Source organism: Abramis brama (genome assembly GCF_963993115.1).
Source record: "Abramis brama genome assembly, chromosome: 12".
Lineage (NCBI taxonomy): Eukaryota > Metazoa > Chordata > Actinopteri > Cypriniformes > Leuciscidae > Abramis > Abramis brama.
This window is the reverse complement of record NC_139974.1, coordinates 38676922-38702945: the sequence shown is the minus strand read 5'-3', so window position 1 is coordinate 38702945 and position 26024 is coordinate 38676922. Positions and strand designations below refer to the sequence as shown.

Sequence of the window (26024 nt, the reverse complement as noted above, 5' to 3'; positions counted from 1 at the left end):
CGTCAACAATGTCATGCCACTTCCAGCTGCTTTTAACGGGAAGTGCACTAAACACACAGATGCCTGTCACACACAGTGCTTTACTTCCACTCAATTTAACTAAGGCTTTTTTCCTTTTTTCCTTGTGAGACTGTTGACTTTGATGCCACTGGCTCAGTAGATGTCCCTGTTTAAGGAAAGCAGTCAAGGCTTAATTTCATGCTAAATAATGACTGCTCATATGCACTACTTATTCTGTGCCTTCAGGAGAACATTGCTATGATGAGTTTGCAGTATATATGTATATATAGGCTACATTGCATAAGTTGGTCTAGTAGAACAAAACACAACCAACAAAGGCTTGCTGTCACATGATCAAGAGCTTGAACTAAAAAACTTGAAGCAAAGAATCCTGTGAAAACTGTGACTTCCACAAGCAACTGCTTATAGAAAATGCTGACAGGCCTGTTGGGTCTAAAATGAGACATCGGTCTCAATCTCAAAAGGAACAGAATGAAAATGAACTGGATGTTTTGTGTTTGACTATATAGGTGATTTCCTTTCCATCTCAATCTCTTTTTAAAATCCCTTGACTTTCAAATCTTGAACACTCTGGTAAATACAAATACAACATAAAAGCAACCATTTTCCTTTCTTTAACCCAATGACTCCGCCTGCTAGAATAATTTAAGTGTTTACAACAGTATTCATTATGTAAGCTTAAGTCTGCCGTTACACAATAGGCTAATTGCAGGAGAACACAATAAAACATGCTCTCTTTAAGACGGCATGATAAATAACATCAATGCAACTGCTCGTTGTTATAATAATTATTTGAGAGACATTAATCATTGATGTGTGCCCTTTCTGTAATCTTCTGATTAAAGAGAAATGCACCAACAAAGAAACAGAGCCAGAATAAAACCGCAATCCCGTTTGTTTTTGTGAGATGATGGTCGGATAATGAGGTCTTTTTGTACTAATATATGCACGGAATTAGCCGGCAAAGGCTTAACGACCAAACAAAAAGGCCCGCGCTTCTTAATCCAGTCTATCACGAGAAGCATTCATGGGGAATTGAAGAATCAAGAGGTTTGACTAGTGTGCTGCTTTTGAATTGGGGTACAAAAGTGCTCAATTTAGCTTTTAAATTGATTGTAGCAAACAAATAGTGTTGTTTTATTCCAAAAGGGCTCTTTTAGTGTCCGATAAAGCTGCATGATTAATCGTTAAAAGATGGCTATCTTGATTCAAACACCCAAGCAATCTCGTTCCTAAATGACAACCATTTGCCTCTGTCTATTAAACCTTTGACAAAATCACACCAGAACGTTCAGATCTGCGTCTGGCCCAAAGAAAGCAGTTATTATGTACATTATAGGTATGAAACAGCTTCACAAACAGTCTTCTCAACCGCACAGTACCATTATTTCTATTACAAATAGTCTTATTATCACAGAGGCAGTGGGATAAAAGTTTAGAGCTGGTATATAAACACTGATGTCTACAGTAGCGATCAAAATAGAGCAAATCACCTGTTGAAAGTAACTTGGAGCTTCAAATAAAGATTGTATAGATTACATTGTTACACCAGTAGGTGGTGACAAGTGACTGTTAAAACATTTATTTTTCAGTGAATCATTCTTTAAGGAGATTAGTTCAAAAATGCTGATTCACCCAGTAATGAAACAAGTGAAGTGCAAACGAGTGAGTCATTGAATCATTCATTCAACCCGTTAATTTTTTTTTTTTTTTTATTTAGATTAATTAAGCATTTTAAATAGATTGCAGCAATTAACATTTTGTCAGAATATCTAGTAAATTACCCTTTACTTTGTTTAATTGTCTGTTCAGAATCGTCGGAGAACCGTTTTTGGTCTGTGACTTTTATTTTGAAAAGTCTTTAATTGTCATTTGTTTCCTGCTTCTATCTTGATTGTGTTCTCTTGTTGTTTGCATACCATTTAGTAGGCCCATATGGATTTATAATTTTTATTTTATTTTTCATTTTCTATGCCTATTGTGGGGAGACAAATGCGGTAAAATGTGTTAAACTGAGCCAAATACTATTGTAGCTGAATGTTATATTCAATGGACACACAATGGAGGTTGATCTGCAGAACTTTATGAATGATGGGGATTCATATTTCTTAGAAATCTTCATTTTTTTAATACTGTTTTTAGGCCTATGCCTTTTTTGTTGGGCATTGTTGTTGTGATATGGGTAGATGTCTTTAGTTTTGTGGTTGCTGTAGTTGAAATTGTGTTTGTTTGAAGAAAAAGGCATTTGATTTGTGTTAAAGATCAAACTGATATATTCAAGCTGTCGGTGTACACAAAACATTTGTCTGCAAAGTCATATTTTATAATGATTATCAGATATTGCATGCTATGATAAATGTAATTTAAGGAAGGTTTCATGTTTGATCGCTAGCAACACATTTCAAAACTCCCTGCTGTGAGTGAGCACCATAAAAGAAAAATAAAGGAGGCAATGAACCTGTTCTAAACCTATGAATGAATGTTACAAAAGCCAATGAAAAGTGTCCTTACTTTCCATGGCAAATTGCCTGAAATGGCAGAAAATTGAGCTCAATTTTTCGATGAGGAAAATGAGGTTCGGTTCTACCTCGTCTCTCCCACTCCTTTATTCCCTTACTTGTTTCCCACTCTCCCTTTTCTCTCCCTTGCTCTCTTTTCCTTTACGCTTCTGTCTTTAGTGGGCACAGCCCTGGTTACCATAGTAACCAGCAGATACGGGCATGTGAGTGTTTGTGTCTTATGTAGCAAGGATTCTCCTTATGACACAGGCGCTCTGTCACACACCCGTTTGCGTTTGATATACGATTGGATAGTATGAGATAACAGCCAGGGATACAGTTCGATAAAGCAGCTGCTTTAAAGTGTTTTGCATATCTTTTTGATCTGGGCTTCAAATCCATCAGTTTTTCCCAAATGAGTGTTTGACATGCATGATGAGAGCTTTAAGATCGGCAGAGTCATTAAGTGAGATGATGCAATGTGTTAATATTGTTAAGAACTAAGGATGGTCTCAAAAAAAAGTAAGGAATGCATTAATTTTTAGACCCTCTGGATTTTGAGAGCCTCTTCATGCCTAGTTAAGTCTCACACACACACACACACACACACACACACACACACACACACACACACACACACACACAAACACAAGATCCAAAAAACCCACTCAACTCGTGTTAAAAATATGCTAATGGAAAGAGGGCTGAGTTGCAGCAACAGGAAAAAAAGATATACTCTATTTGGCTGGGGTAAATTCCATTCAAAATTGGTGCAAATTGAGTGCGCTTGAGATAAATGTTAATAAAACTAAAGCTAAAAAAAAAAAAAAAAAAGCTAGAAACTAAAACTTTCTCTGAATAATTGCAACCCTTGATACTCGATGGATACTAGGTGGAAATAGTCAGTAGTTTTTACGAACATTTATTGATAGTCACTTGAGTTTTGTTGAAAACGTATGTTATGTTTTTAAAAAGGCAATTCAGAGATCGCATCTTATTCAGAGGCAAAAGCACTTTGACATGGCAGATGAAGTGGAGCAAGAACAGAGAAATGTTGATGTTCCTAAGGATTATGCATGTCCGTCAGTGATAGAACCAGTACGTTATTAGAACCATAAATATTTATGGCTAGAACGTATCGCAGAGAACGCACCTGGCGCTCGTGCACTTAATCGTGAGTGCGGTGGCGTGTCTGTTAAAGCAGCTGGCAGTTAATTAAAGAAACTAAACCAACTGCATCAAATATCATTTGTAGTATTTGTAGTACAATGAGGCCATGTTCAGTTCTATCAGTACTATATTGGAGATATGAGATTTCAAAGTTTTTATATTTTATTTGTATTTATAAATATTACATTAAAAACACTATCAACACTATTTCATGTAATGTATTTAAAATCTCAATAATGAATATTTATCTTTCATACTGTGCATTTACAATGTTGTGATGTCTAAATTTAAAATGATTGATTTTAGTGAGTTTATCTAGGCAAAAATGTATAGAATTATGCATCTTGCTACGTTCTACTATCCAATTAATGGTTAATTTTTTATCGGCCAGAATTGTATCATTGGTGCATTCCAATACATAAAGAGAAGGACATACTGTATGAAAGCGAGAACCCAAGGTCGGAGTTTTGGGTGGTATTGGGTGAGCTCAGAAACTATTTTTAGGGTAGCTGCTGAATTCAAAGCTCAAAAGGTATGTGCTGAAAAGCATGAATTTCTACTCTCATGAAGAAAAGCTCTATGGAAATGAAGCCCTTTGTGTCGCACCATCTCATTGTGTCAAATCCCTCTCGTTGAAAGACGTGCTCAGTCCTTGAGATCAGCCGTATCAGCGGCGCCCTGCAGTGACAGACTCGCTCTGCTCTGAGCCTCACGTCAGAGTCATCTACCATAGGTTAGTCACTGTAATGAAGCAGCAACAATGGCCTGATGACGCGCTCACATGTCTGTAAGACTTCAGGCTGTGAGTATGTGATAAGTGTGTTACAGATAAAGCCACAGGCTTCTCTCCTGATCAAGTGTTGAATGTGTCATGATGCACTCATATGATGTCTGTTATGGTGTTACTCAGCGAGACTACGCTCTCGGGTAGGGCGAAGTATAACCTGGGTACGCTTTTACTGCAGGGCACCCATAACCTCGCAGTGACACTGTAACCTAATAGTTTATCCAACCCTCAGGTCTACTATCACGACGCTCATGGTCTTTTTCTCAGCGGGGTTCGGCCATTTGCCCGCCTTCCCCTGACTTACCAGTAATTGAGCAGGATCAAAAGAGTAAATGCAGCTGCATCCACTGAAACGCTTTCTAATGGTACCTTTGAACAGTCAGAGAAACACCCACATCCCCTAATTTGCTCATCTCACTTAGTGCAAAGAAACTGGGCGGCCTGAAGGTGTTGTCTAGGGTTTTAGCAGTGAATCAGGGGCAGAGACAGAAATGTGGCCCCCCTAATTGCTCCAACACCCTATTCCTGCTCTGATAGATTGCACGGGTCATAATATGCCTGGTCATTGATTTATAAACGTGTTTATTTTCAAGAGGATATTGCATTAATTGTGTTCCACAACTTGATTTAGCATGCGTATAAGGCCTGTAACTGTGGAGGACCACAAGTGTCACGGAAACAGTAATAAAGCATATTTGCACATTAAAAGCAATGAGAATTTAATAACACTGTTAAATGAAACTTTTAGCAAATCTCAAATTTAAAATAAGAATATTTTTTTTCTAAATTCACTTATTGTATTTAACATCTTTGACTTTAATAATTTGAATTCATTTTATTTATAATTTCAGTTATCATTTTAATCTTACTTTAGGTTTTTATGTGCTTTTGTCATTTTAATTAGTTTTACATAGTTTTGAGTATTTTTCTATAGCTTTACTTTTTTCAGATTTAATTATTTTAGTACTTAGACTTATTTCAGCTAGTTGCCAAGACAACATTTATATTCTATTAGAGGATTTTCCTCTAATATATATATATATATATATATATATATATATATATATATATATATATATATATATATATATATATAATTTATTTCAGCTTTATTTCAGTTACATAAAACAATTTTATTAGTTTTAGCCAACACTGGATTTAAGTGTTTTTATTTATTTCATTTTTTTTATTTAAACAAACAAGCACAGAATATTAAATTCATCAATTTATCGATTATCAGCATCAAACTGAATTTTACTATGGATGTCTAGTTTTAATTGCACTAGAATGTCACATAGACTCTGTCTCCCTTTCATTCAACATCTCAGGCTTCCATAATTATGAATATTGACGCTTTTGTCTCCACATGCGAATGTGATTTTTCAGCATGGAGGTTTGAAGCAATGACTCACTCGTGTTAGTCACAATTACTTCCCCCATTTGTCTTCCTTTATTTATATGTCTATTTTCCAGGCACAGATACACAATACTCATTTAGTCCTTGAGTCAACACAGCTGCACACGACACCTTGAATGTCTCTCTCCGAGTATCACGTCATTGTTGGGCAACTTTGTTATAGCAGTCCACCTTTTTGCAGCAACTAAGTAGTTCTGTTCTTTCGTTTTCCAAAATAATGAAATCTCCACAGTCCGGATTTACATTCTTTGGATTTTGTCCTAAAATACAGGAATAAAGTGATTTGAGGGCTAGCATAAACCCTTAGAGGATATGAACTCGGGACGTCATTCGATGTGAAAGACTTCCAGATATAGACCATATTTCTCACTAGGGGTTTTCCTTCATTGGATCTGAGGTCAGAAAGGGTTACTCAAGAGGGAGAGACAATCCAATGCAGTAAAAGACAATTGGTCAAGATGCACAGTAGGCCAGAGGTGACCTTACAGGTGAAGTTACACAGGTGCTGTGTTCCACTTTACTTCAGCACACTGGTTTATTAAAGCAGGAGACCAGCTGCGTCCTTCACATTCACAGCTCCTCCATGAGCATGTTGGAATCAAGACGCTTTCTGCGCTTCGTACCGAAACCATTGCCTGTGGGAGAGAGAAAAAAAAATCGACCATTGGCTCCCTTACACTTGCATCTGTGTACTAGCTTTTCTGGCTGACTATGATTGTTTTTGGGGGTTTTTTGCCCATTTTTTTCCTTTTTTGCAATAATATAGTATAGTATAGCCAGGACTTGGGTAACCCGAAGTTCAATCGCGCTACATGTTGGAACACTGCCCACAAGGCTTTTGGAAAAATCTGAATTAATTAATTTTGTTCTTTGGGTTAGGTTAATTTCCAATTAAAGCGAAAGCTGTGATGTAACCAAGTGGTTAAAGTTCTGGTCTGGTAACCAAAAGGCTGCAGGTCTTAATTCCATAAGGTTCAATCATTGAGCTTTAATCAGTGTGCCATTGAGCTCGTCATTTAAAGGAGACCTATTTCCCTTTTACAAAGTCTTGATTTTGTTTTTGGGCTCTACTAGAATAGGTTTGTATGTTTTGACTGTTCAAAGAACATATTGGGGAAATCCATTGTTGCAGCTCCTCTCTTCCCAGTCTGTCAGTAACGCTCTGGGGTGTGTTTCCCAAACAACGACGTGTTTGGGAAATGCGTGTTTGGGAAACGTCCCGCCAGTTTCACACACTACTAACTAACTCAACCAGGCCCCGCCCCTTTATTCTGCGTATTAATTATTTAAATGAGGGATATTGTGCAAGTTTGTTCCCGGAAGAAAACTCAAGACTACAATGGAGGCGTTTCAGGGAGTTCAGAAACACTGACACTGATATAGAGAATAATTATTCAACTTATTGTTGTATTGTATTCTTCAAATTTGCTTCTTTGGTGCTCCACAGATAAAACAAATATATCACCATACAAGTCGAGAATGATATGAGAGTGTGTAAAAGATGCCAGAATGCATTATTTTTTTGTAAGTTATCATGATGCTATTCAGGGAGTTAGAAATAGCTTGGTTTGTAGAGTGTAAAGGTTACTGGTTTATTCATGAGTTTCAGCAGAAACCTGTCAGACGGTATTTATTTTGTAGTGGTTATGTGTAGTGGTTAAGATTTAGGGCTAATAACCAAAAGGATACCGGTTTGAGCTGGGGAACCGTTCTATGGTGACCTTATGTGTAGGTCATGGTATCAATAAGTGAAAATGTATGTAAAAGTCATAGAAACATATTTCTACTGGCTCCGTTCGTGTGGTAATACATAATGATTCCATTCTTCAGCATCTTTATCCTTCCCTCAATTTCCAGATATCCAGTTGTAAGAGTTTATGAGATGTCATTATCGGAGTAATTTTACCAATCCAGAAAAGTGAGACAGAACTATCTGTGAGAGTACAGATTAAGTGTGTGAAAGATGCTATTGGCGATGTAACTATATAGAAGAGAGACGAGGGAAATGATAACACAATGGAGGTGAAAGAGGGCAAGAGGATGTCTGAAATGTCTGGAGCAAAGCAATCTGTCGGCTGGAATGAAAGCTCAAATAAAGTGGGAGGCTTAACTGGAAAAGCAGTAGTATATGCAGTTATATAGTGTATTGTTGGTTGTATGAATTTGCAGCAAATATTTGTTATTTAGTTATGTATGTTATGTAACCTTATTGTTGTTGTTTTTTTTTACATATAACAACCGTATATTACATATTATAAAACGGTTAGTTCCAATCCTTGATTCTGATTGGTCAATAGCTGTGCTTTATTCACGATAAAACACGGCTATGACCGCTTCACCCAACTGTTCTATGTATCACTACACACCACCCCTAGCGACCACTCTTAGTAACTTAAACACATGTTTGATCTCATTGATATTGTTCATTGAAGCTATAGTAGATATTGTGAGAGATCGAGTAAGCAAGTGTACCTGCATTTACAGTAGATATAGCATTTTCCTTCAGGTCAGTCATATTCATAATAAAAAAAAAAATCTGTTTGAATGTCCGCTGCGATATCTTGTCCTTTTAACAGTTAAGGGGTTTTTCCGTGCCCATAGTCATCTGTCAGTTGCGTCTTCCTTCTCCGTGTTCACAAGTTTGATTCCGTTCAATGTAAAAGTCTTGTCTACTGACTGACTCACTCATAAAGACGGTCTTTGCCGCCATCTATTGGCGAAATAATGTATGTAACTTTTGTTGCTGTTTACGGTCAGGGACTATTTTTTCCAGCGGAAGGAAGGCTTTTCGTGATTTTACTTCATAAAAGTTGCATAGATACATGTTTTTCGGCTTTAATAGTTGTATTGTGTGGTAACCGTTTATAAAAGCAATAAGGTACTTGAGACAAGTGCTGTATCGTGAATAAGTAACGGCTGAAGGGGTTGCAGGCACTCCGCTTCGCGTCGTGCCTAACAACGCCCTTCAGCCGTTACTTATTCACGATACAGCACAGCCTCTCGTATCTTATTGCTTAGGTCTATGCATCCTCATCCTATAAAATAATTATAAAAATGAATACTGCCTCCCTTGAGTCCCTTGAAATCCTGCTTTGTGGCCATTAAGCTTTCCAAAAAATGAATAGGACTGCTTTTTTTTTTTCTCCCCATATTTCCTAATCATCTAAATCCCAGACAGGCCTGTTTTCTCTATCACAGAAGACGTGTTGTGTAGGATTAGGTTAGTGATCATTACAAAGCCTACCTTTACTAATGAGCTAGTGTCAGCCACTACCCTGTGACAGTGTGTGTGTGTGTGTGTGTGTGTGTGTGTGTGTGTGTGTGTGTGTGTGTTTGTGTGTGTGTGAGAGACAGTCAGCGTGATGAGAGTGTGACTCGAGCAGGCTGATTAAAGCAGGTGCGGAGTGTGTTTGCGGTGGATTTGTGTGTGTGCATGGGAGACAGCTGGAGGGCTTTGCCTGGGTTATTAGAGGACTGAGGAGCCATCAGGATCGATCAGCTCCGCCAAAACGACCCGACATGTAACCGATGCCCCTTTAATTAATCCTCATCACCCAGCAACACACACACACACACACACACACACACACACACAAAGATATGCAGTGAATTGGAAAGTCACTAGACTCCCTTGAAGTATCGATGCGTCCCTCCTGTCTCCATGGAACATCAGACCTATCCTGGATAATAGGAGTGCGCTATCAGTGATTAAATGTTTTGAATTAGCAGAGAAACGAATAGGGCCATGTGATTTCCATGATGCAAATTAAATCACAATTACTAAAGTGTAGTTATTTCATGAAATATTATTATTTTTTAATTCATAAACTATGTGTGTATATATATATATATATATATCTAGGTATCTCCCTTTTGCCTTCAGAACTGCCTTAATTCTTTATGGCAGATTCAACAAGGTGCTGGAAACATTTCTCAGAGATTTTGGTCCATATTGTCATGAAAGCACCATGCAGTTTCTGCAGATTTTTTTGGCTGCACGTTCATGATGTGAATCTCCCGTTCCAGCACATCCCAAATGTGCTCTATTGTATTGATATCTGGTAACTGTGTGTATAGTGAGCTCATGAAACCAGTTTGAGATGATTTGAGCTTTGTGACGTGTGTTATCCTGCTGGATTTAGCCATCAGAAGATGAACACTGTGGTCATAAAGGAGCAACAATACTCCGGTACCAAGAGGTCCAAATTGTGCCAAGAAAATATCCTCCACATCATTATAGCACCAGCAACCTGAACCGCTGATACAAGGCAGGATGGATCCACGTTTTCATGATGTTTATGCCAAATTCTGCCCCTTCCTGAATGTCTCAGCAGAAATCAAGACTCATCAGATCAGCAGACGTTTTCCCAATCCTCTATTGTCCAGTTTTGGTGAGCCTGTGTGAATGATAACCTTAGTTTGCTGTTCTCGGCTGACAGGAGTGACACCGGTGTGTTTCTTATAGTGCTGTACTCCGTCTGCTTCAAGGTTTGATGTGTTGTGTGTTCAGATGCTCTTCTGCAGACCTCGGTTGAAACAAGTGGGTTACTGTTGCGTTTCTATCAGCTGAACCAGTCTGGCCATTCTCCTCTGACCCTTAGGCATTAAAAAGGCATTTTCACTCACAGAACTGGATATCTCCTCGTTCTGACCCTTCTCTGTAAACCCTAGAGACTGTTGTGCATGAAAATCCCAGAAGATCAGCAGTTTCTGAAATACTCTGCGCAGTCTGGCACCAACAACCATGCCACGTTTGCATCACAGGAATAAATTACATTGCCTTAGAACATAAAACACATTTTTTAATATATAAAAAAAAAAATCTTCCCGACCCCTGTGGTGCATCTCTTCAAAGACACATTCTGTAATCTACATACTCAAGCATGCATGATGCTCATGTTGCTCATGAGTCATGACGCTCGTGGTGTTCCCAGCGTACAGCGGCTCGTGTGAATGTGAACTCTTTGTCCGGAGGTGCTGTCAGATTTCAGGTCATTTCTAAACACATGCATACTGAAAAAGTATTATAAAATACTATTCTATAGAAAGACAGTAAAGAAATGTACAGTAAAATTGTGTCTATAACAATAATATTATTTTAGATTTTGATGTGAAACTCTGTATCACATAATTAAAAAATGCAATGCTCACATTTTATTCTAAATTATTATATTTTGATTTGAATAATGATATGGTTAGAATTTTTATGAATTCATTTGATAAGACAGTTGTCATGATACAATTGAATAAAACTTACTGAATTTCAGAACAATAAAGCAGAATTTGGTAATAAGTTGGGCCCTACATGAGAAAGGACCAAAAGATTGAGTGCTTGACTTTATTAAATTAGCAAATTACTGAAACGCTTTGTTCAGCAATCTATAATAAAAACCCTGCTTAATGTTGCCAAACTCTAGTGCCAAACACTGTAATCCTATAGCTTTTGTTTTGTATTATTATGGATCCAATCAAGATACATATTACATGCATGATTTAGACCATCATTGTGATTAATGGCATGCTCAAATGTGTGACCCACTGTGCGTCTTCACTCTTAATTCGTGTGACAGTAGACGCTTAATCCCAACAATTATCACTCAACAAACAAAGCTCGGTCTACCAGACAGACGTGATGTATGACCTCTCGTGTAATTCTTCACACCACCTCGCCACCGCGTTCCAATAGCATTATCTGGCCTGTGATTGATAGTTTGATCAGTTCTCCTCCGCCTCGTCCGTCTCTCCATTTTCCGCTCATGCTAACGGCATGCTGTCTGAGGGAGCTGATCTGTCATCGTTCTCGTTCTCTGTCTCACTCATACCGCCTCAAGAAATGTTCTTTTTGTGCGTGGCAGCAGGGGTTAAATGCATTCTATATATTGCTAGGCGCTCACTTTGTTTCTCAGTGACATGTGTCAGTGTAGATTGTGTGCCGGTGCAAAAGGGGGATGCGCAGTGATGATGAGGGCCTGGCATCAGTGACATTTAAGAGATCCAGACAGAAATTATGGGGCAGTGGGGCAAAAGGTTGTTTTTTACGCTTTGATAAGAATGTAAATGTGTACCTTGAAATGCAATGTAAGTCGCTTTGGATAAAAGCGTCTGCCAAATGCATAAATCTAAATGTAAATGTACGCTCATCTGAAAACTTCAGATTATACACATTTTTGCCTGCAAAAATTCGCTGAGTAACGGTAAATGTGACCGCACCTTTAGACATCTTTTGTGTATAGGGGTGGAAAAAACACTTAATTTCCCAGAATGCATTACTTGTTTGCAATTATAACTTCTTTGCAATTACAATTCAGTAAATTCCACTTCCTCTCATTCCAATTGAACCTCCTATGGTGTGTGGACAATTCAATTCAGATCCCAACAAATGAACCGAAAGGAACCGAGTTCTCCAATTCTGAATTTTGCACAACCCTGGTAGGCACATATTTGTGTGCCTTTTTTAACTATAGGAACTGAGGAACCTAGAGATATCAAGATACGCTGGTACAAAAACAGCTGTGTGCATTTCACACACATTTCCCTTCGTAACTCCACATTTCACGGCTTCCTCAAGTACATCAAGCTTTCTCTCCAAGGATCTCTCTCTTCAGGCTCTCAGGTGTGTTTTTCTTACGTCCTTCAGGTTGGTTTCATCTTGTCTTCAAGATCCTCTGAATCATAGGTCCTACCTTGAGGATACTGCTGTCATATTAGTCGAGCATTAAGAAGAGAGCTTGCCCTCATCCGGTGACGACAGTTTCCCCATGAAATCTGAATGTCAAAATAAGTTTGCTGATTAGTTGTAACAGACATACACTAAAATCTTACAAACGCCTTCATAGTAGACATATTCTGGTAGCCCTATCAAATATTAAGGAGGGATGTGAAAAAGCAACACCTTCAGGTCAGGAGTGAACACTTCAGTGTTGTTTTGGTTGCTAGAATGGACACATTTGATTTGTCTTGTGGATTCAGTCCTCATATTAGACCACGGTTATTTTGGAGCCATACGTGGTGCTGAAGGACTATATCTGGTTATAGTTTATTTTATAGACCTTTAAAGACATTAAGACTTGTCTTCTTTTTATACAGGCAAAAATGATTTGGGATCTGTCTCAATTTAGTGTGCTAATTTGCATTATATGGGCTATGCATCAGTAATACTAGTCAATATTTGACATGTGGCATGCATGAAATGCTTTGTACTCGGACAACTCACTAGATTTTTAGACTATATATCTGTAATACTGTAATTAGCATATTTGGATGGGGAATATTCTCACTCATTGTGATGGGGCAATTGTTTCAGGTCTACTGAGAATTAGAAGTAAGGAATGGGAATAAAATATTCCTTTCATCTGACCTTTCCATTTAAGAAGACTTGGTCATTGGGGAGTGCAGTTTAATAATTAATTAAAGGGAAAGCCTCGCTTCCTTTAGAAATCTCATTTATCTGTAGAAAAGCTTTTCTTTGAGGTCTAATAATAATATGGCATCCAAAGTCCTCTGGCAGATTAGCAAATTTCTACTTACCTGTGGATTAAGTTCTGTGTTGATTTTAAAAATAAAAGAATAGTCATTAACATCTGATTAGTTTTTTTTTTTGTGACATAGTTTATTTAAAGCCTTTATGTATAATGCATTATATATTTTCATAAATAATTGCAACTAAAGTTAAAATGCATTATAATATTTGCAGATTATAATGCAGATTACATCTGGTTGTTTGTCATGGGCTTTAATGCATTAGGTGTTCAATGAATATATAAGTATTACAATGTATTATAACTGTGGTTACAATTATTCATGAGACCAAACAATGCATTATAAGGTGCATTACAAAGCATAATTAAAAAATACTTTTATAATGCACTATATATAAAGGCTTAAAGTAAAGTGTTATTGTCAATGAAATGTGCTATAAATGTGACAGTGCTGCTACATTTAGCAATAAACCTCATTGAGCATTTACTGTATAAATGAGCAACTATGACTGAATGCATTCAGCTGCATCAGAGTACAATAGTCACTGATTGACCAACATTTACCAGGTTCAAGGCATCAGAGATTTTGCTTGGGGGAGTTTTTATGATCTAAACGAAATTATAGTTGTCTTTACAGTTTTACAGTTGTATTTACTTTGATGCATGCTGGTTTACCAGATGATCGGTGTCCAAAATGTTAGGTATAAAAACTGAAATGTTTATTGTCGTTTTCCATGTTCAAACATCACTTACTAGTGCATAAATGAATTTAAAAATAAATTCAAGTGCATTAGCCGAACTGTCTGAATTTAAATGGAATCGATCCCAACCCTATTGTACAAATTCAGTTGTTCTTATTCAGGTTGAATGCAGAAACTGCTAAATGCTCTCAAAAGGAATTAAAGCAGATTCAAATCGATACAGGATTGTACAGATAGGTCTTGTTTAAGAGGGGTCTTGGCTAGAGTTTGGGTAAAAACGAGCTTGATCTTTCTTTATTTCTTTCTGTTTTAAAGCCAGAGTCTTGCCAGACTACTCAGCTTCATTGTTAGGGGTAAGAAAGATGTGATGTGGAAATGCTGACCCAGGTGGCGCCAGCCTTTGTTGTAAATATGGGGTGGCAGGAGGAAGCACGAGCGAAAGACAGAGAAAAAGAGAAAAGACTGGCCAGCTGCCAAGGTAAAAAAGAGACAAATCTTTGCCAATGAAACCTGGTGCTAGAAGAGAGGAAGAGCATACCGCCTCGCCTCACACCTCAGTAATTAGCGTGAACATCTACATAGTGTCAGGATCAACAAACAGCTTGAGAAAAGACCAAGACATGCTTCTATCTCTTCAAGAAAATGAGCAATTAGCAGTGTGTAGATATAATAATATGCACAAAGTGGTAAACACTTGAAGAAAGCAGATTATTAGTGGCACTTTGACCATCTTAGACCAGCTAGAAACCATCTAAAATGTTCCAAATCACAGCTTCCAGAGGTTTTTAAACATGTTTACTGGTGTCATTAGCAGTTTGACTACCTCTCAATCCCCAACTGGTAGCCGGTTTGTTGCTGATCCAAGATAGTCCACCTTAGATGACAGTTAATGACTACTTTGGATCAGCTAGAAACCAATATGTTTTTAAGCACAGCTTCCAGGTGTTATGGAATATGTTCACTGGTTTCTAGTTCGTCCAAGTTGGTCATTAACTGCCTACTACTTCCCCAACTGGTAGCTGGTTTGTTGCTGCTTCAAGATGGCTAACTAACGACTAGCTTGGACCAGTTAGAAACTAAATAATATATTTCAAAGCACAGCTTACTGGTGTTTTGGAATATGTTAACTGGTTCCTAGTTGATCCAAGACACCAAACCGATGGTAAACGAAATAGCACTGATGAAAGCCGACGGTGTTGTTGCCTCGCGTCGGTGAAAAATCTGTGCTTGAACACACCAAAAGGACTACAGGTGACTGTCAACTAGCGCGTTCTACGTCTGCGTGTAAAGGAGATAACTGTCTTTTTTAAGCAGGTATATTTGTCTATATTCGTCATTCAAAAAGGGAAAGCAATACTAAGACTGCAGGTATACAAACCATAAACAAAGCAGCTCTTGCTTACCATTTTGAATATCAATCATGCTGTTCACGTTCATTATTCCACTCCGCTCATGTGATTATGAATATATTTCTGCATTCGAATGCTCAGATTAGATGATGTAAAATTAGAACAGCCTTTCTGTCTGTGCCGTCATGACTTTGCTCGCTTTCATCACTTTTGCTCATCACTCGTTCGCTAAACTGAACAGCCAATCAGAATTTAAAAAACAACAACAACAAAAAAAAAAAAGACAGCGTTTTAAAAACTGAATCTAAAAAAACTAAGTCTGCCAATGCTAAAAAACCGACCGTTGGCTTGGTGTGTCCCTGGCTTTAGACTACTACTTCATCCCTGTCCCTGGATTTAAATCACCAACTGGTACAGTAGCTGGTTTGTTCCTGGTCCAAGATGGTGGAGGATAGATGGCCAGCCAGTGACTAGCTTTGACCAGATAGAAACCAGCGAATATGTGCCAAAACACCGATGTTAGGGTATTTTGGAACATGTTAACTGGCTTCTATAGCTGATCCAAGATGATCAGTGTGTAAGGCAGCTGGATTGTTAGCAAATGTCTCCATCAAATAGTGGTGCACTGCAAAAAATGCTTTTCTTACTTAGTATTTTTGTCTGGTTTCCAGTCCAAATATCTAAAAATTCTTAAATCAAGATGCATTTACTAGATAAGTAAAATTAGATAAGATATTATGTCTTGTTTTCTGGGGGAAATAATCAAAATTAAGTGAGCTTTTGCTTAAAACAAGCAAAATTATCTGTCCATGGGGTAAGAAAAATAATCTTAATATTCAAACAGAAACAAGATTATATTTCTTACCTCATGGACAGATAATTTAGCTTGTTTTAAGCAAAAACTCACTTAATTTGAATTCATTTCCCCAGAAAACAAGACATAATATCTTATGGCATTTTACTACTTTAGTAAATGCATCTTGATTTAAGAATGTTTTTGATCTTTGGACTGGAAAGTAAGAAAAGCAGTTTTTGCAGTGTGATTTTGGAGGTTTTGGCATTCCCGACGGACGCATCCAACAATTACATGTTAGGTAATAGTTTACCTAACATATCTAATGGGAAAAAAGGGGTTTGTGCTTCATGTCTTTAAAATGAGTATGTCTGCTTACTGTGCTGAATAAGTGGAAAAATCATATAAATGATCACCGTAGCTAACAATTAATATTGAACAAATGTTTCTATTTGAACATCTTCTTAAATCCTTGTAAAATTAAATAAATTGTGGCTAGTTAAATTTGGGCAAGCATACGTCTTCCAAACTTTTCATTAGTGTGAGTGATCTCCTTTAGATCACTGGCTCAAGTTGATGTTGCATTGTGTTTGTGTGAGTCAAGATTTTACCGCCTTCCTTTATAAGAAGCTTATATCCTCTCCTTAAACTCTCTACCCTACAACATGAATCACCAATAAACTTTTGAGATCATTCCCATTTACTCTGTGCTAAACTTAAAAAAAGAAGCCTGTAATGTTCGTAATGGGCAGAGGCGGTCAGATGATTCATTGATTCTTCTCAATAAGCTCATGATCACCTCAACTACAGCAAATATAACATAATCTCCTGAAAAATGTAGGTTTGTGGGTTTTTTCTCTGTACTTCTAGAGATGTGTAGGTGCCCTAAGTCCACATAGCCAGCTCTTCTACACTTCTCCTCTATCCCCCATGTTAATTAGCCCCTTAAGGGAGAGAAGAGAGATAAATAGTAAATCTTAATTAGTTGGGTTTTTTTTCATTATGGTCATGTCAGTTTGTTTTATCAGCAGCTTCTCAAATGCTATGCTGAGCTCTTTTAGCTTTAGTATTAGACTGAGTGGGCTAAAATCTCTGTATTAATCTTTTTACTTAAGGAAGGGTGAGAACTGGACGATCTTCCAGCTGTCTTCCATCTCTGGGGACTCTCATAAGGGGGACACACTCGCAATGGAAGAGATTTATTTCCTTATCAATGGAAAACTAGCTCTCTGTGTGTAGCGTTTACTTCTCTTTAACCTAAATTACTCTAAGCTAATCTTATCACGGCTAGAACCATGTGATATGGTCCCTTGGAGACTATCTTAGTAAATACCACAAACTACTTAAACAATTGATTCATATGGCGAATCTCAAAACATTGTGTTTAGCTTTAACAATTTTATCTTTTTCTAAACTTGCTTTGCTAATGCGCTAGCCATCTAATATTGTACTTCTTGTCAATGATAAACTGTACTTTTCTCTTGCTATTCTACAAATTGTGGCTTGTAGGTGCATATAAATCTAATCTTCCCCTAAAAACTAACAAATTAAGACTTGCAGGCACAGCTAACAGCTGTTCTTTATTTTTATTGTAGCTTTTATTGAGCAACAGTTCTTAAAAACAGCAATGAAAAATACTTTCATATTTTAGTAATAATTGTATGCAGTGCAATATTTCCTCACATATCCCCGGACCTGATTCTAGCCCACTACAAAGATGCATAATAAAATATACATTACGTATGATGCTGAAGCAAGTGTGGCATTTCTTATTGCATCATAAACACAAATTATTGCGGCAACAGTAAATTCCACTTTAGGCTAAATCTTAGTTCTCTGCATTCGTTGTACAGTCTGTGATTTTAATAAAGGTTTATCTAGTATGCATGCACAAAAAATGCTGATGGTGATCTACTAATTTCGTTTACTTGTTATTGCATCTTTCAGATGCGCAAAACCACATGCATGTTTTTTCTTAATGAATATGATTAGGTGTCCTTTCATATGCATAAATTATAGTGTGGTGTCAATGCAAACAGATTAAATTGCATCTGCAAGTGATTTATAATGCTCGAAAGTCATTCAGATTTGGTAAATGCATGTGAAAATTCATTACAACCGATACGCAGATATTAATTTGATTTAGGTATTACAATCATAATGATGAAAATGGGTTTCCACTGAATATCAAGGTTTTCAAATTTGAAGATATCGTATACTGGTATAAATAGACTATTAATGACATGAATATATAATTATCTTTACTAAATATATTATACTGTAGATGTGTCAAACAATTGAGCAAAATCCCCCATAATACATCATACCCAAAAAGCACACATATTCTGATAGATCGCAAACGCAAAACAGTTGGATTTTAGTAAACCAGGTCTTTCGTTACTAGATCTCCCTTCTGTCATGTAATTTTAATCTTAAGTCAGACCGACTGGATGTTGTCATAGCAAATCTACAACCCACAAAACTGACCATCAGTGACCATATGACTGGCTTGCCTCCTCACAGACACAGCCAGTCCCCTCGCTCTCAACTAATCATTGTTTGTGTGTGTGTGTGTGTGTGTGTGTGTGCCTGTGTGCCTGTGTCTGTGTGCCTGTGTCTGTGTGCGTGATAGAGTGCTTCTTCCTCAAACTCCTTGGCGACCACGTTGGTGCTAATTTCCCATGGCAGCTTATGGTGCAATTAGAGCCTGGAGGGCCTCCACCCTTCACACTGAATCACTGACGGGCCACTGAACAATCAGGGGCGGCAGGAAGCAGATCGTACACACGTCTAGGCTTGGGAAATATATAATGAATCATTTTGAAAAAATAAAAATCCATCCATCCATCCATCCATCCATCCATCCATCCGTATTATATTTTATATAACCATTTAACCATTCATTGGAGTCATGAAACTCATTGGAGTCATGATTTTGTTCTAGGTTAAATCAGATTATTCAGACTATAATGTCATGAGCATGTGATGATTATCACAGTCTACTGTACAGCCCAGGGCCAGTGAGCACACACACACACACACACACACACACACACACACACACACACACACACACACACACACACACACACACACACACACATACACATACACTCACACACGTTTGCTACCTTAAAGCTTAGAGACTGATGTGTGCAGACAGATGAAAACCCTACAGATGTGAGCGAGCTGAATACTGGGTTAATGTAGTTCATTGTGGCTACATTCCCACAAATATTCCAGATGATTGTCGCAGCTCACCGTTGATTAGATCTGGACAGACTTTGCCTTCCAAACTGCTCAGGTTTTGTGTTGTAATATGCGATAGAACTGGTTGGGTTGATTCATTCATCATCAGGTTGGATTGTGGGAATTGGGTTGCTTGAGTCACTCCTGTGTTGAATTCGTGGGTGAGAGAGGGCAAAATGGCAGTCCGATTGAGGCCGACCCAGATCAATTCTTAAAATGTGGCAATAAATTACAACTTACAAAGCTCAAAGGAATACTAATTCACTGCCTAGGTGCTGCCATGTGCACCATAGTGGTTATATTCTCTTCACTGTTGTCACTGACTGTGATCATAAAATGTAGTTTAATTCTATTTTAACCGACAATGCACTCCTTGGTAATGGGAAGCATGATTGTGTGTGTTTTTCAATTGTTTGATATAAAGTTATCCCAAAATGAATACCGTCGATAGAGTAAAAACACCTCTGTGTATAATATAGGATTTCCATTGGCCTCATGACAGTAGCTTCTAATTGAAGATTGCTTTAATTATACAAACAAGCTTTCCTTCACTCAATATGTTATTGAATTCCACTCAAAGCTTGTGAGACAGATTCTCTTCGAAATAAGTCATGGTTTCACAATGGCTAATAAAACAGTCAGGAACGAACGCCAATCCTCAAGCTTACACTCTCAACTTAACTGTATAGCCTAGTTTACAAATAAAGGGCTAGTTCACTCACAAATTAAAATGTTTAAACTTGGTGTGGCATGACACGCAAGAACCAATCAGATTCGACATGTTGAATGTGATTGTAGCTGCTGAGTAAGAAATGTGATGGTGTCTTTGATACAGTAGTGTGCATAAACATGTATTTATCATAGTGGTATGGAATTTAAGACATCTATAAATGTATAATATAAAAAAATGGGAATGCATTACTGTAGGAATTGGTAATCGTGGATTTCATTTATTAACAATTGTATACAGGTGTTTTTATGAGCACAAACATTTTCTTTTTTTGCAGACTTCCCCATTATTGTATTATTTTACCATTAATCTGGATTATTCTAGAAGTCTTAATACACTTAAATACAATTAGATCTTAATACACACCTAAAACATCTCCATATAAGGACTTTCCACACAACCTTGCCTAAATATAAAACACACACACACACACACACACACACACACACACACACACACACACACACACACACACACACACACGTAATGTTTCTGATGCCTCCAGCACTGCTGACCCTAGTGAACACTGATCTCTTTTTGCTTCACAGGTTTCATATATACATGTGGTGGAACATTAAAAGGAAGGAATGGGACCATTGAAAGTCCTGGTTTTCCATATGGATATCAGAACGGGGCAAACTGTACGTGGGTTATTGTAGCAGAGGAGGGCAACCGAATTCAAATAGTCTTTCAGTCATTCGCGGTGGAGGAGGACTATGACTTTTTATCCCTCTACGATGGACACCCGCATCCAGCTAACTTCAGGACGAGGTGGGTGCTGTTTATAATGACCCGTTTTCATGATGCCATAAGCATATCTGCATCATTACTGTATCAGAAGAATAAAATACAGAGCACTGGACATATCTGATCATGGAAGAATGAAGAAAACACTTTGCTGAGTGTAATTTACGGTGTGCCTGTAAGCAACTTGACTGTGATGCCAAATGAAAGTGCTGCCAAGAACTCTCCCTGAATAATTACACACACACAAAAATAAGCACTATATTCTAACTTGGCCATTGTTTCATGGACTCCTCTGCCTTTACAATCGACTCTCAGCCATATAAAGTTACATGAATAAAAGCTATATAGCTACATAAAACATACGGTTAAGCCTTTAATTGAAGAACACAGATTTGTAGGGCTTTGAATGGGTTTAACACTAAATTCTCTGCAAAGAAAATAAGCATGTCTTCAACTAAAATAACCATTTTATAAGTCCACAGTGACAACACCAGTGTGAACATGTGCATAAAGGGTAAATGACAGCTACCCAGGTTGAATTTATTTGCATGTCTGTGCTGTTTATGGTCAGATCTGGGCAGTATCATAGTGGACATGACTGTTGGAAATCCAGACAAAACAGTGTATGTCTATTACAGGTGAATGATTCCCAGTGCTTATATTTCACTATGTGTATCAGCAATGTCATGTACTGGGACAGCAGACAAGGATGTTAAAATGGGACATACATCTAGTATAATGCACAGTAAATATATTTGTAAGGTATAGGGAAGTTGACCTAACATGTCCATGGATTTTTCTTTCTTAATCACCAGATTTATGGTTAAAATCTATACGAATTTATCTTGTACCTGGTCAAGTTTTTCTCCACCATTTTTGTCTTTACTATTTAGTTATAATAGTCCTGCAGGTTTGGTGGTGTGAAGGGACCGTCTGGGATTTGGGGTCCCATTTGCAGAATGGATCGATATCTGACAGATCCCAGCTGCAGATCAACATAATGCAGTATATACTGCATTATGTTGATCTGCAGCTGGGATCTGTCAGATATCGATCCATTCTGCAATTATATGTATATATATGTACATATAATATATATATATATTTTTTAAACATTGTAACCCCAAACAGGAAGTTATAAAAAAATAACACGAAAGGAAAATAGTGATGCCAAGGGGGCTTTTATTTTTAATTTTTTTTTTTCTTGTAGCCTCTCATTTTCCTCTCCTCGTCTCATTCTACCTCTCCTTGCTCTCATGCTGTCCTGCAGGGAGGAGATATTAGAGGTGTGGAGAAGAGGAAGGAAGAGTAATGACAGAGTTTAATTAAACAGCTCAAGAAGTAAATAATGCAGGATTCTGCAGGCACTACATTTGTGTCTTGCATTGCCATGTTTGCTGGCATCTCAGACAAATTGCATGTTGCTATTCAGCCGTCTTAAATTATGCACTGCAATTAGGGATTGAGCCCCCTCTCTCTCTCTCTCTCTCTCTCTCTCTCTTTCTCTCTCGTCTGCTCGAAAGGAGATATACTGCTCTTTTACTACCATCGTTCTTAGATACTTTGTTGCGCCGAACAGCCGATTATATTTCATATATATTTACATATGTCCATATATATGTCCTATATACCTATATTTAATTATCCTGATTAATCAGGATTCATTCAGACTGTAATGACCCCGTAAGGCGAGCACTCTGAGAGTGTGTTGAGCTATATAAAATTTAAGAGTCATGTCGCAGCCGCTGCATTTGTTCATTCGTTTGTTTGCTCGTTCGTTCTGTCTTGCCTGTGAAACTTGTGTGGGCGAGTCTCAGATCTTGATGGGTGATAGATGTCTTCTGTCCTTATTTTACATCAGTAATGATTATTAATGTGACCTGGCTGGGACTCTAAAAAGAGTGCAGCTTAAATTAATTATAAACTAACAATGCCAGGGACTGAGTCTGACATCTGAAGACTTCAGTGATTAATCTTTAAATATGTACAGATCTGTCTGAATCATTTACAGCTTTGCTCGGATATATCAAAACACATTTTTAAATAGGTTTAAATGATCGTTTGGTTGGAAAGCAATTAAGCGCCCCCTCTCAAACTGTGATTGCACAAACATCTGGTATTCAGTTTGAAAATATAACTCATTTCTTATGTATAATGGTTGACTGATATGTTATTTTTCAATAACCAAGAGGTCAGAGTAGCCGATAGCCATACAATAATGCTCATAAACATTGTATTTAATCAAATATAATGATAAGAAATAAGAGAGACTTTGACATCAGCTCTTAACACGTGTTACGTACATTGATCAGTCATTTAGCTTTAGATTTGTAAAGGAGTGCTGTTGTGGTGTTTTTGTTATAAAGGGCTCTTTTGAGTGAACTATTCAAAGACTCCCTCATAATCAGTGTTGGGGGTTACGCATTACATGTACGTGTATCAGATTACTTTTTTCAAGTAACAAGTAACTCATTTAAAATTTACAGCAAAATGTTACTTTTTCAAATAAGTAACGCAAGTTGACTGACAGCTCCTCTGTCAGCAGGTATTTACTTATAATTAGGAATTAACATCACATTTGTGTTTATTTTTTATTGCAATATATGTATTCCTATTCTTCTGGAATCCAGAATGGTAGCACAGCTGAAAGGTTTGCTTGAGCTACTATAAAGGTGTGAATTTGCATTCCTTCAGCTTGAGGCTTATTCATTTCACTTTTGGTTTTAAAGAGCCTTTGCATTAGCCAAAAATAGAATTTTTGTTGTTGTTGTTGTTGTTAAAAAAACAAACAAAGCAAGTCCAGCCCAGGAAAAAGTAACGCAAAAGTAACTTAACACACTACTCATCAAAAAAAAAAAAAAAAGTTACTTTTTAGTGAGTAAGGCAATATTGTAACACATTACAATATTGGGGAAAATAACTTTCCCCAGCCCTGCTCATAATACTTAGATAATTACTCGTCACCTTTACCAGTGTAGTTTTGTAACCTATAGAAAGACTCACTAAATTAATCAGTGCATACATTTAAATTATTATTTTTGGTGAACAGAATCAAAAGATATGAATCACTGGGATGAATACATTTAGTTACAATAGTAATAGCTATAAACTATGCATAATTACACGCTAAACCTAATCTTCAATCAAACCATAATCCTAACCCTATAGTAAATACATGTAGTTACTTAATATTACTCACTTAAATGTATAATTAGTGTAACAAAGACACATTTTGTGAAACACTTTTTTTTTTTAAAGGTGTCCATGTTACAGTGTAATTATACATTTAAGTACTGAGTAATATTATTTAACAACATGTACTTACTATAGGGTTAGGCTTAGGATGAGGGTTTGGGGTAACACTTTATTTTACAGTGTCCTTGTTATGTATGTTACATAGTAATAACAGTAAACTATGCATAATTACATGCAATAACCCTAAACCAAATCTTGATCCTACTTAAATAGTACTTAAATATATAATTACACTGTAACAATGACACCTTAAAATAAAGTGTAACCGGGTTTGGTTTAGGGTTAGTTGCATGCAATTATGCATAGTTATTACTATAGTAACTGTAACATATGTAACAAGGACACTGTAAAATGAATGTGTTACCGGTGTATGATAATTCATGGTTTGCATTTAAATTAAAAAAAAAAATAACGTTTATTGATTCATTTATCTATCATTATTACAATATTACTCTATAATTATCTAGTTTTAATATAATAATATTGTTGTTGATGTTCTCTTATCAGTGGTCGCCTATATATCCCTTCTCTATTAGTAATTGTCTTTCACCTTATTCCACTGTGCTCCCTTTCACCTTCACTTTGAGATGTTGAATATGTCCCCCTCTTTCTTCTCCTCACACCTCAGGCCCCCTCCGTCTGTGCAGAAAGCATTCATACATGTGGCTGTCGGGCTGCAAGTGGTTGATGTAGAAAACGCCGGGTGTCACCATGTGTGTCAGACTGTGTACGAGACCCCCTGAGTGAAGCCAGGTGTAATTGCAGACGCTTAGCCTGTGGATCTAGCAGTGTAATTAGTCATCAGCATGTAGCGAGGATGGGACAGAGGAAGCCAGAGCAGCCACCAGCAATTACTCATCCCCGTCCTGTCACTCAAAGCTACCCATCGCCATAAATCATTTGCCGTTTGTTTTGCCGTGTGATGGAGGTGTCAGCGCCGGAGCACTGTACTGACGCATGGACAGAATGTGAAAATCAAGAGGCGCTGAGAATAAACCTAATTCATCCCTGTGTTTTTAAGTCATGCATATGCATGATATGTGAATGCATGGGAATACAGGAAGACTGTGAGCTGGTTATAAAAGCATGCAGCATCACCATAGATCCACTGATAATTGAAATTTGCTCAGACAGATGACATTTTAAATGAAAATTCTGTCATTATTTACTCGTTCTCATGTCAATCTAAAAGCATGTCACAAAAGCATACACTTTATTAGTCTCTTTTGTTGTTCTTGCCATAATATGACAGTTTAATAGTGTCTATAGACCATCTAGCTCCAAAAAGGGTAAATACAAGTTTTTGTACATTTTTCTGGTGTACAATCTCTTTAAATGCACTGCTTTCAGACTTGACGCTTACCACTGCCATTCAGTTCATCGTCTGGGAGGCTGTAAAACCCACAAACTAAACTCTCCTCTTCATCCAGTCCCTCTCATTGCACTTTCTAGGAATGCAGAGTGAAATTCATTCAACCATGGGTTACAAGTATCGAATGTAGGCTCAGAATACAGTCTGTCACTCCGTTATATTCCAATGGCCTGTAAGAGGAGAGTGACACGCCATTCGTGTGGCCTCTCGAAAGATGTCTCACATACCAAGTGGCTTGTTTTGAATAGCCAGAGAAGGAGAGAGAGTGACAGGCTACGTTTTCTCCCTATCTAGTGGATGTAAAGGAGTAGCAGTCTGGTCTGTTGCTGTGCAGTGTTTTCTGCCAAGAGCAAAGCCACGGTTGAGGAAAAGAGGGCTCTCTCTCTTTCTCTGGCTCCATCTCCATCTATTGCACTGTCTAGCTTGAGTTACTGACATCTTGTGGTAAATGTGCAAA

At 37.5% G+C, this 26024-nt stretch overlaps 1 protein-coding gene across 1 annotated transcript in view; it reads left to right on the top strand.

The window, feature by feature from the left end:
• csmd3b (CUB and Sushi multiple domains 3b) overlaps nucleotides 1-26024 on the top strand; it is a gene marked incomplete at its 5' end in the record, with an annotated part of 449682 nt that overhangs the window by 33293 nt on the left and 390365 nt on the right. Inside the window, one exon of the mRNA XM_084131937.1 lies at nucleotides 20742-20964. Within this exon, the coding sequence (XP_083988063.1) occupies nucleotides 20742-20964 (223 nt within the window). The remainder of the gene's footprint in view (nucleotides 1-20741; nucleotides 20965-26024) is intronic.